Genomic DNA, 16,740 nt, shown 5'->3' on the forward strand with positions numbered 1-16,740 from the left:
CGAATATGTCTGTGTGTGTTCGCATATACATTTAATCTGATGGGGTCGCAAGTTAGGGTCCTGGACCTCTAACTTTAACTTTTCTCTCTACACAAGAATGAGCAGTTTCATAATGATTTAACTGAACAGTTGAGTAATCAGATGATCTCTCATCATAACAGATAAGCTTTCCTTCCGTGTTCCTTGCCACCCAACTTCCCGCAATCCCTGCCCAGTATTACAGAACCTGACTTCATAATTGTATCATACACAAAAAGGTCGAGCCTGTAATTGTGTAACAGTGATTTTCAGCCTATGTAAGCTTTGTTCAAGGGCAGACGGCATGTCTCTTGTTTGCCTTCGAGCCTGGGACACGGCAGAGGAGGGAGGGAATAACTGACCGTGGGATTATCAGGTGAGGCTCCCCGCCTAGATCTATTCCCAGAGGTTACCAGGTCAGCTTAATGGTCTGACCTCTCACTTTTAAGCCTGCTCAGCTGTTTGCCAGATCAGGGGTTTGGACAGACTAAGAGCGCTGGTTCGTGGGAGAGGAGTTAAGACGCTATGCTGTGATAGGATGGATGCTTTAGTGTTTCACAGGCAACATCTGTATGTGCATCAGTGTAAAAAAACAACAAAAAACCCAACAGACTGACATTTTACATAAGAGGGGAATGGTAGATTCCTTATTTTCGGAGGGGATAAAATCCTCTCTTTTTGAAGAAGGCACAGTCTCTTCTCTCACCTGTCCTTTGAAGACATGAATATGAGATAAAATGGGGGATATTTTTTTCTAACGTCCAGAATATGTTGAAGAGAAGTAGAGGAGGAAGGAGAGCGATAAAAAGTCCCCTCTTTCTTACACCTTCCACTGTCCTATAAAATGGCCATGGCCTTGGTGTTCTTTTTGAAGAGTAATTGCTCTCCGTGTGTGCGCGCGTGTGTCTGTGTGCGTGCGTGAGAATGAGCGGAGTGTGTGCGTTTAATCAGAAGTGTGTGGGGAGTGTGTGACTGACAAAATGTGTGTGTTTTGTGGGGGTGAGTGTTTGTAATACTGGGTTTGAGTGTGTAAGGGAAAAACGGAGTGTGCGCGCACACGTGTTTGTGTGGCTTTCTGTGCTCTAGGAGGGGGATCTGGCCGACAGATTGAGAGCAGCTTGTTAGAAAGAAAGAGGAACAATGAGGCCACAGCCCTTCTTCTATCAGCCATTTTTCTTTTCCTTCCATTTCTTCTCTTTTCTCCTTTTTCTTGTTCCATTTCTCCCCCCTTTCTCTTCTCCATTTAAATCTCCTTTTAGAAAATTCTTCCTCATTCACCTCTTCTCTGTGTATCTCCAAAAATAGTCTCATCCATCTTATCTGTCCATTTTTACTTTTCATCAGTCTTACCTTTTCCCCCCTTTAAATTCTCCTCCCAATTTCATCTCTATTCTCTGTCCTTGCACTCCCCGTCTTTCCTCAGTATTTAATTTCCTTTCCTCAGATAATGTTTCACCTGCTGGCAAACCTCTCCTGGTGTATCTTTCTTTCATGCGTCTGCACACATGTGGACACGCACGTTTTTATTTAACATCTTTTACACACTGTTTTGCTGCATTGTAGCTGAGCGATGTTGTAATTAAGCCTTTAATTATACATCATTAATGCCTCACAGACACTGCTGATTTGTACAACATCAGGATTTGTGGGGTTATTTTTTGAAACCAAATTAAAAATTGTCACAATCCACGCTTAGAGAAATAACCTTTTAGGTTATTTGATGACAAGGTGGGCAGCTTATTATTTTTGGACACGCTGTGATGTCCTAATTGGCATGGTGTAATTAAACTACATCGCATAAGTGGAACTGAAGGATATCTAGTTTTTTTTTATTTTTTTGTCTATCTTGTCACTTTATCCCTTCAGTGTGGTTTTATTTGTTGTTTCATATAAATGCAAAACTTTCAGAAATGGAGAAATTCTAGCCAGATGGCTTGGAAGACAGGATAGCATATATAATGTAGTCTCCGGAAGAACTGGATGGGAAATGTATATCGTTAAAAATGGAATCAAGCAAAAATGTTTAACCCTGCACGTGTTTAACTTAAACACACAGTCTGCTATATGCTTGGGTTTGACAGAATGCAGGTGTGAGCACAGCTTTCTCCCTTTGCATTCAGCATAAATATTCCACATTGCACAGGGAACTTGAGTACTTCCTAGCAAATCTCCAGGCAGCGAGACAAAACGTAGCAAAGCTACATGACTACCAGTTAAGAATGCATATAAGAGAAAAATGAGTTGCACTCTTCTACTACCCTCAAAGGAGAAAATAATGCCGCAGGGTAAACACAATGTGTGTGGCACTGGTAGACAAGTCGTATCTGCCCTGGGTGGAATTGTAACACTGCCAAAACTTTTGGTTTATTCTTTTCAAGAGAGAAGAAATCTGCATTTATATCATGAAAACGCTCAAGAAATTCAACGTTCCAAGTCTGTTTGTACAATTCCTGATTTTAAAAACGGCAAAACATCGTCAGCTGTTTCAGATTTTAAATGTATCGATTAAGCAGCGCTGTGTAGAGTAAAATCTGTGGCCTACCAAATATAAGTTTTAGTACTTATGCTTTAGTTCGATATAATTTTTTAAGTGCTAGAAGCTAAAAATGAACATCTTAGATGACAATCATGAAGCTTGTGAACCGGCTGTCTTTTCTTCCCTCTGTTATTTTGAGAGAGAGCCAAACAGACAGACAAATGGACTGACAGCCCCGACCACCCTCCTAGGCCTGCTCTTAGCCCCCTTTTGTCTGCCTGTCCTGCAGCATTACCCCTATGGTTGTAGTCTCCTAATTGCTCTGGATCCCGCAGAGAGGAGAGGCTATACACAGGGGTTGGAAGGGGTCTTTGGCCACGATGGGGTCCTTTTCCTCCCCCGTTCTGCACCCCCGCTGCTCTATTTTGCCCTTTATTTCTTTTTTCTTCTACCCAGACTTGCAATTAAACAAAGTGTGCTCATTTGGCTGAGAAGCTCTTGTGTCTCTCCGCCCTATTCTGCTGACCCGCTCACATCTGGCAATAACAGTATTTCTATATTCAGCAGCTCCTCACAGACGTGAGAATAGATACGGTGCTCACGATTATTGCTTCTTTGATAACATTCACTGTAGCAAATTCCTCAAGGACACCGGGAATGACGCGATTTTGACATTTAATTCCAACAATCTTTTTAATAAATATTTCTTGTATTTTCAGGCACCTCTACAGGCACCCCCAGGATCCTCTGCGTCAGTGGTGGCAGCTGCAGCGGCAGCGGCGGCTGCAGCTTCGGGGACGCCCCAGTCACTGAAACTGACCTACCCAGAAACTTTGGACCGCATCAAGGAGGAGTTTCAGTTCCTTCAGACCCAGTACCACAGGTGGGTGTGGAGCAGTTTTCAGTACTGTTTGCAGTCTGTTTGCTTCCAGTGCCCTGGGCATTCAGGGTGAAAATTAAATGATCATGTGAAAGCTTCATGTCTGAGTCGCACCATGATCACTTCTCTGTAAACTTCACATTGGAATGGACAACAGCTACATGAGATTTTAACACTGATCATAGCTGCATAAAGTCTGAAAACAACACTTTAAATATAGCCTGCATAAGAACACTTAAATATACCCCCCCAATATTTGCTAAAAAAGTATTGGTGACACGAAGGTGTTGTCCTGGTGTTAAATCAATGAGTTTAAAGCTTATCAGTCACTAAATGACTGCGGTGATTTATTTTACTAGAGGAGCTACAACTCTGGATCACAGCAGCATCCATGCTGTTATCTGTGGGAAAAGCAGAGGGCTAAATAGTAGAATTAGCATCTTCAGCGCTGCCACATGACTGTGCAGTAAAGTGTCGTGGCAGAAGTTGAGGCAGGCTCAGCTTTATTCCCAGGCGACACACTGGAATTGTTTCTCTCGCCCATGCCATACACATGCAAACACACTTGATCTGGCTGAAATAATGCAAGATAATGCTATGTGACGTTTTGACATCTACTCTTTTTGCCTGACTGTATGGTGTGCTTGATGCGCAGGAATGTGCCCAGAATGCCTTTGAATGTGGGATTTGGGCTGGCTGTGCAGTCCCAGCCTTCTCCCTCTTTTCTCTCTCCCTCTCTCTGCTCTCTTGGCACACCTTCACAGGGTCATTCCCGCCTCCCAACTCTTCTCCTCTCATCCTGCTTTGATATAGCTGGCCAGAATCTCCTCTCCCTCCCTTTCTGTCCCACTTCAAACTTCTTTTGTACACCCATCCCTCCCCGTGCACAGCCCCTCTAACCCCTGCGGCTACTGTTACCCCTGTTCACACCACTGCCTGCATGTGTTGCTGTTCTTATTTCACTGTCCGTTTTGTTCACCACAAGCTCGAAAGTATAAATCTAGAGAAAGAAAACACACAAATTTCATACTTTCCAGTGGATTGCTTCCGCATATAATGCTAATTTTTTCTATTGACTATGAACCGGAGCATAAAGTTTGTATGGAGATGCATAAGAGTCACATTGACGAAGATAAATGTAAAATCTGTAATTAGCATGGCCGGTTAGAGGCTTAGCAATGCCTGTTTGGTTTCTCTAACTTCTGGTTTGTGCAGCATTTTTTTTTAGTCATGAGACTTTTTTTACGAATACCGACTGGAGTAAACGATGTATAAATGGTAAAGCAAGCAGTGAGAAGAAGGCAGCATGTGCTGTTTGTTTTAACCTCAAACCAGTAAAAACATATATCTTTACTCCAGTTTTCCAGTCTTGTCACATATGCACACTTATTCAGTGCAATGCTAGAGGTATGATGCCGGCCACGTCTAAGCCGTATGATATGTTTTTGATGTGTTTGTTTGCATGGATGAAGCAGTTTATCTCCTTGTCATCGCTGTCAGCAACAAGCCCCCCTCCCTCGTTATTTGCATTGTCCCTGCGACAGATCCAGTCATTCACTGAACACGAGTTACCTCTGAATCTCATGGTGATGAACTCCTCTGGCGGGAGCTTAGCATAACACCTCATGTTACAAAACACCTGGAGCATCGCCCTCTTGCAAGTGCTGGTACTGAGAACTACTGAGCAGGATCAACAATAAATTAATGATGTGATTAAGAACAGGACCGAGAGCGGGATTGGGATTCTATCTGCGTCGTCCAGTTTCGATAAGTCGGCGTGTTGTTTTAACGGGTTCAGGTTTCCAGGAAAGATTGTTTAACCACCCTGCAAGGTTTCTCCCAACAGCCCTGCGGGATGTTTAGAGCACAAAGAATCAGAGCAGATTAATTCACTGCATATGACTACAACTGAAAACTAATACTGTAACCATGGCTTGGAACAATAGCAACAGTTTCTGCAAGTGGAACAGCTTGTGTTATCAGACATCTTCTCACGTATCTGTCGGGTGCATGTTTAATCTGGCAGGTGGGGATGAATCTGTTAATTGGATTGACTGGTTTGGCTCGCTCATAATTGGCGTACAAACAGCAATAAACTTGAGCTGCTGCTCGTGTTGTGTTTAAGGAACAAAAACAACTATACTGCTTATCTTTTAGGAGTAAAAAAAGTTATTTTAAATGAATTATTCAATGAAGAGTCAATCAAGCCAGGATCACAATTATCTAATTGGTGTTTAACTTGTTTAACCAAATTTTACATTGTAACATATGTAAAGCAAAACAATGTACTGCTTTGTGAATTTATTACACTAAAGGTTAACTCGGGCTAATCTCAGTAGGCAGTTATTAGGTGCACCAAGCTAAATCTAATGCAGTCATGTACAACAGACCTTTAAAATAATCCTGCCACCTTGAATGTGTAGTTATGTTGGAAGTAGGGTTAGTGTGCACGAAAATCACCAAGTAACCAAAATATGCAGGCCAGCCTCGCTTGAGCCATATGCCACTGTGAGGTCATAAAACCACTGTCGTGCAGTAAAATTAGAAGTAATACTTTACCATTGCAAGTGGCGCAATAAAGCCACTTGCCCCTCTCACAATTGAGTAACTCCTGGAAGCTGTTTGGTTCGGTTACCCCCTCCCCCCAACAGTTTGGCAGCAGTTTTTGAAAGGAGCACACATGCATACAGTGGCAATCAGTATGATTAGCAGTGGCCTTGTTTAGTCCAGCAGCAGACAGGTTGCACCACAGAACCACTTCTGATTGCAGGCTACACCTTCATGTAATCAGATCCACTTGTACACTATTCACCCTGCAGGGAAAACATGACCTGAACGCCCACAGAGACAGACACAAACACACTGACCCGTTCAGACAGACTCCCAATCCGATGCATATGCTTAACACGCTTAGACACATGTACGGGCCTCCCCAATTATCTTCACACACAAATAGATGTTGTCTGGAAATAGCTAGGCTTAGTTGTGTATTTTGGCCACAGGGAAAGTGGCCAGATTCTGATAGATGCCGGATTAGATGGCAGGAAAGAGATGGTGGGAAGGGATTTGGGCTGATGAGCTGAAACTGTGCATTGTGTGTGCAGGCGGGCGGATAGATGGATGGGTGGGTGGTAAGGGCGCGTTTCTAAATTTATGTGTCCCTTTTTTTTTTTTAGGTGCTGCACGTGGTTGGTAAGATCGAGTGAGAAAGATTTCTAAGCAACCTAAAGAAAGGGAAGAGTTAATTAATTAGAGGGTCATTGCTGGGTCAGCTCGTGTGTGTGTGTGTGTGTGTACATGTGCACGCACGTGTGTGTGCTAACTATCTAAACAGGCTGTAATCAGCAGGCTGAAGGGAGACGGGAGGAGCTGCTGACACAGAGCTCTCATTACAGTAATTTTCTTTCTGTACAAACGCACACACACGTTGTTCTCGGTGACTGCAGACGTGCTTGCATTGTAACTCTGTGTGTGTGTGTGGTCTGCAGAGTAAGATAGACTCTCCACTCACCACTAATATGCTGCCACTCATCACTAAAGAGCCCCTCCACTCATCTCTGCCCAAATACGACATAGCGGCACTGACGCACATACAGTCAGTGCTGCGCGCGTGTAATAATTTCACAATCAACCGATCATCTGATTATTGAACCTTATACAAAAAATACCGTTTTCTAGTTTTGCGTCCGTACACGACCACACAGGGTTTTAAAGCCGACCGATCACGAGACACGTGCGGACTTTCAGCTTTAATTTTGAGGGTTTTACATCATTTTGCGTAAACTGTTGGAGAATTGTGGTCATTTTTATACACAGGCTCAAAAGCAATTGGACAATTGACTGACAAGCAGTTTCATAGCCATGTGAGGTTTGTTTGCTTGTTATTTCATAATTAGAGCGATGGGAACACTAACAAATATGGAGAAGAAGACAAACATCTCATGATCGGACACATCACACATGGCACAGGCAGCGTTATGGCATGGAAACGGGTCACTAGTGTTTATTGATGATGTGACTGCTGGTAGAAGTAGCAGGATGAAGTGCACAGGAATATACTCTCTGCTCAGATTCAGCCAAATGCTGCAAAAACCGATCAGACAACGCTTCACAGTGCAAACGGATAATGACCCAAAGCATCCCGAAAAAGCAACCCACGGCTTTCTCAAGGAAAAGAAACGGAATATTCTTCAATATCAAATAGCAAAGTCAGTCGCCTGATCTCAACCTCACAGAGCAGCTTTTCACTTATTAAATAAAAAAACTGAATGCAGAGAAACCCACAAACAAGCAGCAACAGAGCATCTTAAAGGATTCTTCTTAACCCCTTGAACCAAAGCTGAAAATCTGCACTTCAATCACATATTGATTGTTTGATTTAAAATCCACTGAGGTGGAGCAGAGAGGTAAAAATTCAAAAACCGTCTCTATCCAACAAATTATCTCTGGGTTATGGACAATAATGGTTTGGACAATAATTCATAACACAGAGATAAGCCATATTGAGACAGTGCTCAGACTGAAATCTTTTCACGGTTTCATTTATGTTAATAGGCACAAATGATAAGTTTAAAAAAATTAGTAGCGCTAATTAAGTAACTCTGTCATTTGCATACCTCTGTTAGGCAATATATTACACAGTGCTGCATGAACACCGAATAAAGCGTATTTAATTTCTTTAGAAGCTTTTGCTGTACCTCTTTGTGCTTAAACACAAGTATGTAACTACGCCTGTTGGCTCTTTACTAGAAGGTCGAGATGCACAAATACGGTGACGCGTGATGCGTTCGCTGTCATCAGTCAATCTGCAAATACGATGGCATTTAGCAATGGCAGTGGCCAGTGTTTACTTTTGTGCCGCATTGGTTTTTGGCTTGGTAGATTTTCAAAGATGAGCCATAATTTTAAAATTTTTATTTATTTATTTGTTGGTTTTTGTTTGGTTCACTGGCACAAAAGGCAGAACAAATAACAAAACAAAAAACGCCGTAGATGTTGGTATCGGCCAATAATGTCAGAATCGCTGCATCTGTACTAAGTCGACTTACATACGCTGTCACCACCACGTGTGGGCCTGAATTGAATACGTCTTTACAGCGCATGTAAATAGATAGGTTGTGTTTGTGCGTGTTTACAGTTATAATTGGATAAAACGGGTATCCTGTGTTTAACTGTCATTCACCAAATGATAAAATTATATTTGCTTTAGAGCAGGCTGAGGGTTTGTGGTTTCTTAATGTGATTCTTTTTTTTTGTGGGTTGGTTTGTGTGATGCAACCTCTCCCTTTTTAATTCAGTGTGTGGTTGTTTGTGTGCATTTGTTGGAGACAGTTATAAAAGACCAGCCTTTACAGTAAGCCTAGCGGCATAGAGGGTAACAGTTGGCCTCTTATTGTGTGACAAGTTCCTGGCTTGTGTGTGTGTGTGTGTGTGTGTGTGTGTGTGTTTGCTCTTGTACTTGCCCTTGAGAGATGATGAAAGAGTACACTGGCAAGTTGGGTGGGTCCCTGGTATGTATGTTTGTGCGTTTCAGAGACAGTGTGTGTATTTGAAGACAGAGACTGGGACGCAGGCCGGAGGTTTTTGTGGCAGAGCAGAGAGGGGAGGTTGATCAATAGTTAATGAGATGTAAAGTGAACAGTCACATACCTGCAGGCTGGCAGGCTAAATGGTCCTGACACTGTAAAGGCACTACACTGGCGCAGTCGCTCCCATCGGTGTGTGTGTGTGTGTGTGTGTGTGTGTGTGTGTGTGTGTGTGTGTGTGTGTGTGTGTGTGTGTGTGCGCGCGCATGTGTGCATAATGCGTGTATGTTTAAAGCTGGGATTACTAGTTAGTATTCTGTATTTCTGCAGCACTTTGTCTGAATTGATGGTTCTTTCTTTGTTTCCTATCACTCTGAACTCGGTGTTTATCCTGTGATTTACAAGAGGAAATAATTGAGACAAAAATTTAAAGACAAAAGTTCTCTGCCAGCTTTTGGCACTTGACACCATTTGACAAACCGTTTTTGTTACGATCAGTCCACACATCATTTCTTCTCAGCTGGTCTTTATTCACTTTATTCAAAAGTGCTCAAAACCCAAGTTTTTTTTGTTTGTTTTGGGGGGGGGGGTCATCTATTTTTCCAAATCCCTAAAATATTTGCTTATATTAACTACGAAATTAATTAAACATCTGTGAATCTGGCACCAGCTAATGTTTGCAGTTTTTCAAGAAATATAACAATTAAATAACTCCTCTGTGTTTACGCTTTTCTGAATGTAAATAGATTTAAATGTTATATATAATGTGGTAAAAGCTTTATAATGTAAATCTAGTCCTGCCTCATTTCACACGCTCCTCTCTTCACCTCTGGGGAGAAGATTTTTCGACCACACCTATAACTGGCTTGTGGAAGGAAGAAATTAATATTTTGTCAATATTTTGATGGTCTTTAGCGACACTTGCCCAACGTGTGCAGAAAAAAATATCTGTTATCACAGGAAAAGAACAAATAATTTGGCAATTACTGTTTCATCATTTACCATCATTCATCAACTAGCTTACAGAGATCCCATTTCTGCAAATATGATCACTCATAAGAAAAATAAAATGCTCCTCTTGTCCCCTTAGCTGAAAAAAAAAATCCTCAAGTAAGCAGGAGCAATGGACAAGCGTGTTATTGAGGGAAAATATGAAAATACCTTTGTTCCTTTAGCATAAAAAAATCAATGAAGGAAAAGGAAAAGTATTGTTTAGAAAAACAAATGCTAGGGAGGAAAGCGTTGACATTTTTACAATACCCACAAGCCCAATTTTAAAACACGGCGACTTAAAAAGCAGTCGGCACATTTCTTCTCCAAGTGCAGAATTAGATGCTTTACTGTCTGTAGGCTCTCATTAGAGTGTGTGTGTGTTCCTCGCTGTGTTTATTTAGCAGCTACGTGTGCACGTGTGTGGGTGTATGTACAGTCTGTGCTCACGTGTCCGTTATGTTTCCGTGCGCCTGACACATGCAGTGTATTCGGTTAATATGCTGGTTTAGTGTGTTCTCACACACATCACCATTTTCTCCCATGCTTTATGTGGTTAGTTTGCGCGTTTCCTTGTGTGCGTGCGTAAAGAGCATTTGTGTGTGAGTCTGTGTGTGTGTGTGTGTGCTCAGTAGCAGGGCAGCACTGACAGAGCTGTCTGAAGGCTGGCAGGCTGCAGATTTGTAGCGCATTCGGCTGATCATCTTATCTCCTGTCACCGCCAGTGAAAAATTGGAGGAACCGAGCCCACCATGCCACACAGGCACACACGTGTGCGCACAGACACACACACGCCATTTCTTTTTTCTTCTTGCTTTTTTCTCTTGTTCGCTCGCTCAATCTTGCTTTCTCTCCATCCTCGGAAACCATCTCTCCCTCCCTCGCAGTAAATGGTGCTGAGCCAAAGACTAATTATTACAGGCAATCATTTCGACATGAAATACCTACTTCCTGCTCACCGCTCTCCTCCCCTCTCTCCCTCATTTTCTTCTCCCGCTCCAACTCTTTTATGCTCCCACAGTCCCATCATGACAACACACACTCGCGCAGTAATTCCAATCCTTGAAGTCCATTTTCTGGGGAATGGTTATTGCTTTCTGAGTACGACCTTGGGGTCTTTCTTGTAAGCACAAGAGCTGTCCATCTGCACGCTGTTTGGGTGTAGGCGTGTATATGTGCATACGTTTGTTTTTGGCACAGCGCTCCATAAATTGCTCAGCAGCATTGCAAGACTTTGTGGCTACATGGATGTTTGTTTTTCTTTTATTATTTTGTAGATCGGGGGTATGGAGGTGTTTGCACTTTAGTGGTTCATAGGATGACTAACTGTTGCTCATTTGCTGATTTAGTGAATGTGGTGATTTAGTGATTGTCTTTTAGTTGTCGGTTGTGAATTCTCTAAAATAAGTAAGGAGGCACGCGTTCTGATGGACGTTATCAGCTTTATTAAACGAAGCAAAAGAAAGTGGGAAACAATACATAACAATGTGTTGATGATAATTGGTTAAAAAGTGAGTCATTTTTTTATTATCATTATCATTATTTTATCATCATTTATTTTTTCGTTTTGCACTTTTCAGGAGAAACACTCAGGAGAAATGGGTAACTGCGCAGGGGAAATGCAAATCAGACCACTCATGAATCATTTCACATGGCATTCCCTATTTTTTGTCCTTTCAGTTTATTGTGATTGTGTTTTTTTTTTTTTTTGGAAAATGGTGAAAGTGTTGCATTATGGCCGTTGTTTCATGATTGTGTTGTATTTATTTATATAGAGAATCGCTTGATTAGCTCTGAGCCGGTGGACAGTTTCTGTGTGTTTGTGTTCACAGCTATTCTGTAAGCATAATCCCAGTTTTTCATGATTAACACACTGGAAGCCATGCAAACACACACACACACACACACACATACGGAGTTGCATTAGTTCCCAGCCCAGCTGTGAGTGACTTCTGCCGAGAGGCAATTCCAGTGTAATAAAATCTATAGGGTGGCGGTGGCGGGGTGGGGGTGGTGAGGTTAATCCTCACTACCCTCCCTCCTCCTCAGTCACCACCACCTTCCTCTCTCACTCTGCGTCCTGCTTCTCTCCATCTCCTCCCTCGTCCCTCTTCTCCTCAACTGACTGGCAATGATAAATGAGTCAATTATGTGTGTGTGTGCACGCTGCACTGGAGAAAGGGAGCGGATGGGGCTGTTATTACCTGTTGCGGCTGGGGGTAATGTTGCGGTATTAATCATATTCTAATTTTCCTCCGCCAAACGACCGCCCCATCACCACCAACACCACCTCCGCACACTCTTTCCCGCAGCACCCACCTTTAATGTCCCACCTCACCGCAACCCCCCCCCAATCAATCTATCTGCTGCCCGCAAACAAGTTGGCGTAAACTGCCTCAGGCCCAAAATGTACTAGGTCTGTTTGGAGGGAGGGTGTGGGTGTTGGGGGTGGGGGGTTGAGGTCAGTGTATTTCTGTGTGCGGGAGATGAAGAGAGCGCTGCAGAGGTAACAAGGAAGGTGTTTGTTTGCTCGGACCTGAGCGCATTTAGAAATGGTGTGTGTGTGTGTGTGTGTGTGTGTGTGTGTGTGTGTGTGTGTGTGTGTGTGTGTGTGTGTGTGTGTGTGTGTGCAAGTCTAGCAACTGACATCATCCAAATTTAGGAGACATCGGGGACCAGTTTGGGTGTGAGGAGAGATGAGCAGACGAAGAGGACAGACAGAAATATAGGACACATGGGAGCTGTGTTTGGCTGCTATCACCTCAGATACATTTTTGTGTTTGATTGCATTAGACTCCACGCCAGGCCTCGGAGTAAGCAGCATCCCGAGACGCTCACAGACAGACACAGGTCACGTCCCGAACACACGCACAGACAAGTGAAACAGAACTGCCACACTTGACCCACTTGAAACAGAAACTTCAACTTCAGTCAAACTTGGCAAAGTTTGCAGTTCAAATTGAAGCAGGGGACGGTCAGATCCAAAGACAGACAGGCTGGCTGGCAAATGGGAAAGCAACAAAATGAGGATGAATGGATGACACATGGATAGACTGAAAAAGAGAACGAGGGAGAGACACCTCGGATGTGCCTTCCTGCCTGCAGTCTTGGCTGAATTTCAGGCCCCGAGCGTGACTTTGTCTATTTCTGCTCTGCTCTGAGGTGATAATGGGCTGTCAGCACCCCGGTCACCCTGCTCCCTCCTCCCCAGTGAATGATGGAAACAGGAGGGGTAGGGGGAAGAGAATGAGTAGGGAATAATTTGTTGTCATGTTGCTAATTACACTGTGTATTTTTTATTTTGGCGTGTGATACAAATCAAAATGGCCAGCCTATATTGTTTCCATTCTTCTCTGTGTTGCAGTTTGAAACTGGAGTGTGAGAAACTGGCTACAGAGAAGACTGAAATCCAGAGACACTATGTTATGGTGAGACACACACACACACACACACACACACACACACACACACACACACACACACACACACACACACACACACACATCTTTCCACATTTACTCACAACAAGTGCAGAGCCAAGTCCCCTGAATCCCTTTCATCTGCTAACAGCTGCCAAACAACACCCAGCAAAAACCACACACAAGACCACACATGCACACACAAACACATATTAGCGAACTACAAAATAAACCCAAATTTTAACAGTTTTTTTTTTTCGATGGGAAAGTACTGGTACGTTTGTGTTTAGAGAAAAATAAAAATGTGGTTTATTTTCTCCAATAAGAAAACTCTTTATTAGAAATACTTTATATTCCTCGAAGGAGGAAACAGATTGGCAGAAGTGATGAATGTCTTAAAATTGTCTTGAATGTGAATTTAAGGTGGTTTATTTCGACTCTGTTGGGATCTTTTTCGTTCATTGATTGGAGCTGAAAATGATCGCCAAAACTGGCGTTACTCAGAGCGTTAGACGTCTCACCAGCACAGCTCTGATTGATCACTTCTGGTCTGTCTGTTCTGGTGCTGCTGCGTAATGTGCCCAGTCATTGCAGATATTCCACCAAGTCTGAAACATTTGCATCTCATCACAAAAATGAGAGAAAGTTATAGAAGCTGATGCAAGGCTGTGATTTGAATAGCAGAAAATATCTGTAAATCTGGGCATGACAACAAGAGTAACAAAGCGTAAAAGTGGTCCCTCTACCTCCGTGCTACTTAGAGGTACGACTGATTGTGAAGGATACATGATCAGCAGATCTTTTTCCAGATAAAGGGAAGGCCAAAACTCTTTGTCTTCTTCTCTTTTTTTGCTGTTTTTTTAGTCTGCAAACCTCCAGCCTTGATTTACCTGTGATCAGAGCCATAAACAACCACAGCTTACAGAGTGTAGGCTGCCCAGAACCCGCTGTGCCAAAAAAGAGCTATGTGGCAATCTTGGCACAGAGCGGGGGGCTTGAAGCAGGGAGGGGGATTGAAGTTTTAGCAATGGGGAGGAGGGGGTAGCTGGCATCAAGCACAGGCCAGGTCTCTTTGCTGGCTGATGATTTGGGGGAGTTTGGATGTTGCTTAGCAACAGACGAAACTTGGCAAAGCAATTGCCAAGCAGAGCTGCCAGCTGCCAGGAAAGGCGTCTTTTATGGAGGCTTACAGGCAAACACACACACACACACACACACACACACACACACACACACACACACACACACACACAGGGGAACGTGCACACGCGCCTTGAAAACACACACTCACAGCAAAGCATGCACACAAAGCACATAGATGCACACGCCTACACACTTTGAGACTTGTGCTAAAAAACACATACACCTGCACAGACACACACACAAACACACACATGTGCGCTAACTGCCAGGAAAGATGTCTGGAGAGAGAGGACCCCTGCCATCTCCACTCCCATCCTGCCAGCCTGTTCTGGCTGTCCAACTGCCAATCTCATCTCTCCACAACCAGCCACGCTGAAAAGCAAATGTCAGCCTGCCACTTTTCAAGGCATCTGACTTTAAAATGTTCTCCCTTTCGGTCCATCTCTGAAAGAGAAGAGGGGGGACTGAGTGAAAGAGAGAGATCCTTACCTGTCTCTCTCTCTCTCTCTCTGGCATTCAACACCTCGTGCATTCCTTGCAGCTCCTTGTACTTTCGGGTAAAAGCCAGGGTCAAATAGCTCATATTAGACATGATTATTGCAATCGTCTGCCACCTTCCTCTGCCCGGTGACAATTTCCCTCCCCCGCTTTGGGTTTCTGGCTTCCGAAACACGCCTCAGGGTCATTTTATTGCCATTGACTTTCAGCAGATTCAAGGTGAAATTAGCAGCGATGAGCTTTTAGGGACATGCGGGCACTTCAGAGTGCTCATGCTTGGCCTAACGTCGGGAAACTGGGAGCAAAGGAAAAGGTTGCGAGTGGTCCGGGAGAGTTGATTTGTCTCAATTCTTTTGTGTATGAAAATAAAAATAGGTATTCTTCTTGGGTATACACTCCTTGTCTAGAGAATATTTGTTTTTCAGGTGAGACAGAAATATACTTTTTATATGTTATTGAATTAGGCTTAAAGTCTATTGATCCTGTGAAAATGCCAAGACTTTCAATACTTTTGACATAGCAGCCTAGTTTGCAGCAGTGTATTTGTTGGGCTGTTTTATCACAGCCTTATTGGTTTAATGAGAGTTGCTGAAAAATATAAACTGGGTTTATTTTATGTTAATGTCCGTGTTTTATCTTTCAGCGGATGACTTGTTTCCTACAGTGTATCCATGGGAGATGATTTCATTGTACATCCTGTGTTACCGCTGTGTTTCACAGTCTCTTATTCTCTATGTACGTTCATGTCTATTAACCGATATTCTCCTTTGTTTCAGTATTACGAAATGTCCTACGGCCTTAACATTGAAATGCACAAACAGGTGAGTCAGGATTCTCTCTCTTTCTGCACCCCCACCCCCACCTCGAAGCTTTGCATCTTTCTCTTGTATTATCACTTCTGCCTTCCTTTGCCCTCAATCAGCTCGAAAACTGTGAGAATTATTTTTTAAGGAAAATCTCCCGTCTCTGCTGCTGTTATGTCAATCCTCTCTGTGACGGACTTGTAGAGCGGTGTTATGCTGTGGAGGTGTTAATAGGATCCACAAACAGAATTCATTTCTCCACCACAGACAGATGAGAATACTCTGCCCTTCCCTCTTGCCCATCATAAATCCCCGTCTGTTATTCCCTCCCTCTGTCCTTTCAATTCTCTCACTGTTGCCCTACTTCTCCATCCCATCTTCCTTTTTTTTTTTATCTTTTCCCTTCAATTTATGTCTTACTGTATCTTTTTAATGCTCCCCGCGCTTAATCTCCATTTCTTCACCATCTCTGTCGCTCTTCCTTTTGATTGATTTCTCTTTCTCTTTATCTCCCTATTTTCCGTGCACCCTGTCTCCACCTCTGTCTCCTTCTAGACATACAGTCCATGCTGAATTTCACTTTAAATCAGGTCACTGCCTTCCTGCTGTCTGCTCTCTTTCCTTCTCTTCGTTCATTTCGCCATCTCAATCGCTTTGCTTTTGACATGCTGCTGTCCCCCACCCCACTCCCACCTCACATACACACACACATGCACACGACACCACCACCACTTCCCAATCTCGATTTTCCTCCTCCGCCTTCCTTCTGTTCTTCTTTCTATTTCTCTTCTCCCTCCTACATCCTTCGTTCATTGGCTGTCATTTCCTCAACCCAATCTGCCCTTTTCCTCCTCCTCCTCCTCTCCTTCCTCTGCCTCCTCTTTTCATTTCCCCTCTCTCATTTTGTCCTCCCCTCTTTATCCTCTTTCTCTCGATTGCTCGTGTTCGCTCCTTCTCTCTCTCTCTCCCTCCTGAAGATGTCATTTAG

The 16,740-nt window shown here is 43.3% G+C and overlaps 1 protein-coding gene across 6 annotated transcripts in view; it reads left to right on the forward strand.

The window, feature by feature from the left end:
• tle2a (TLE family member 2, transcriptional corepressor a) overlaps nt 1-16,740 on the forward strand; it is a 35,071-nt gene that overhangs the window by 7,046 nt on the left and 11,285 nt on the right. For all 6 annotated transcript variants that reach the window (XM_026158523.2, XM_026158524.2, XM_026158525.2 and 3 more), the window contains exons 2-4: nt 3,214-3,377; nt 13,254-13,317; nt 15,726-15,770. In XM_026158523.2, the coding sequence (XP_026014308.2) occupies nt 3,214-3,377; nt 13,254-13,317; nt 15,726-15,770 (273 nt within the window). The remainder of the gene's footprint in view (nt 1-3,213; nt 3,378-13,253; nt 13,318-15,725; nt 15,771-16,740) is intronic.

This window comes from Astatotilapia calliptera, chromosome 23, assembly GCF_964374335.1.
Source record: "Astatotilapia calliptera chromosome 23, fAstCal68.1, whole genome shotgun sequence".
NCBI classification, from domain to species: domain Eukaryota; kingdom Metazoa; phylum Chordata; class Actinopteri; order Cichliformes; family Cichlidae; genus Astatotilapia; species Astatotilapia calliptera.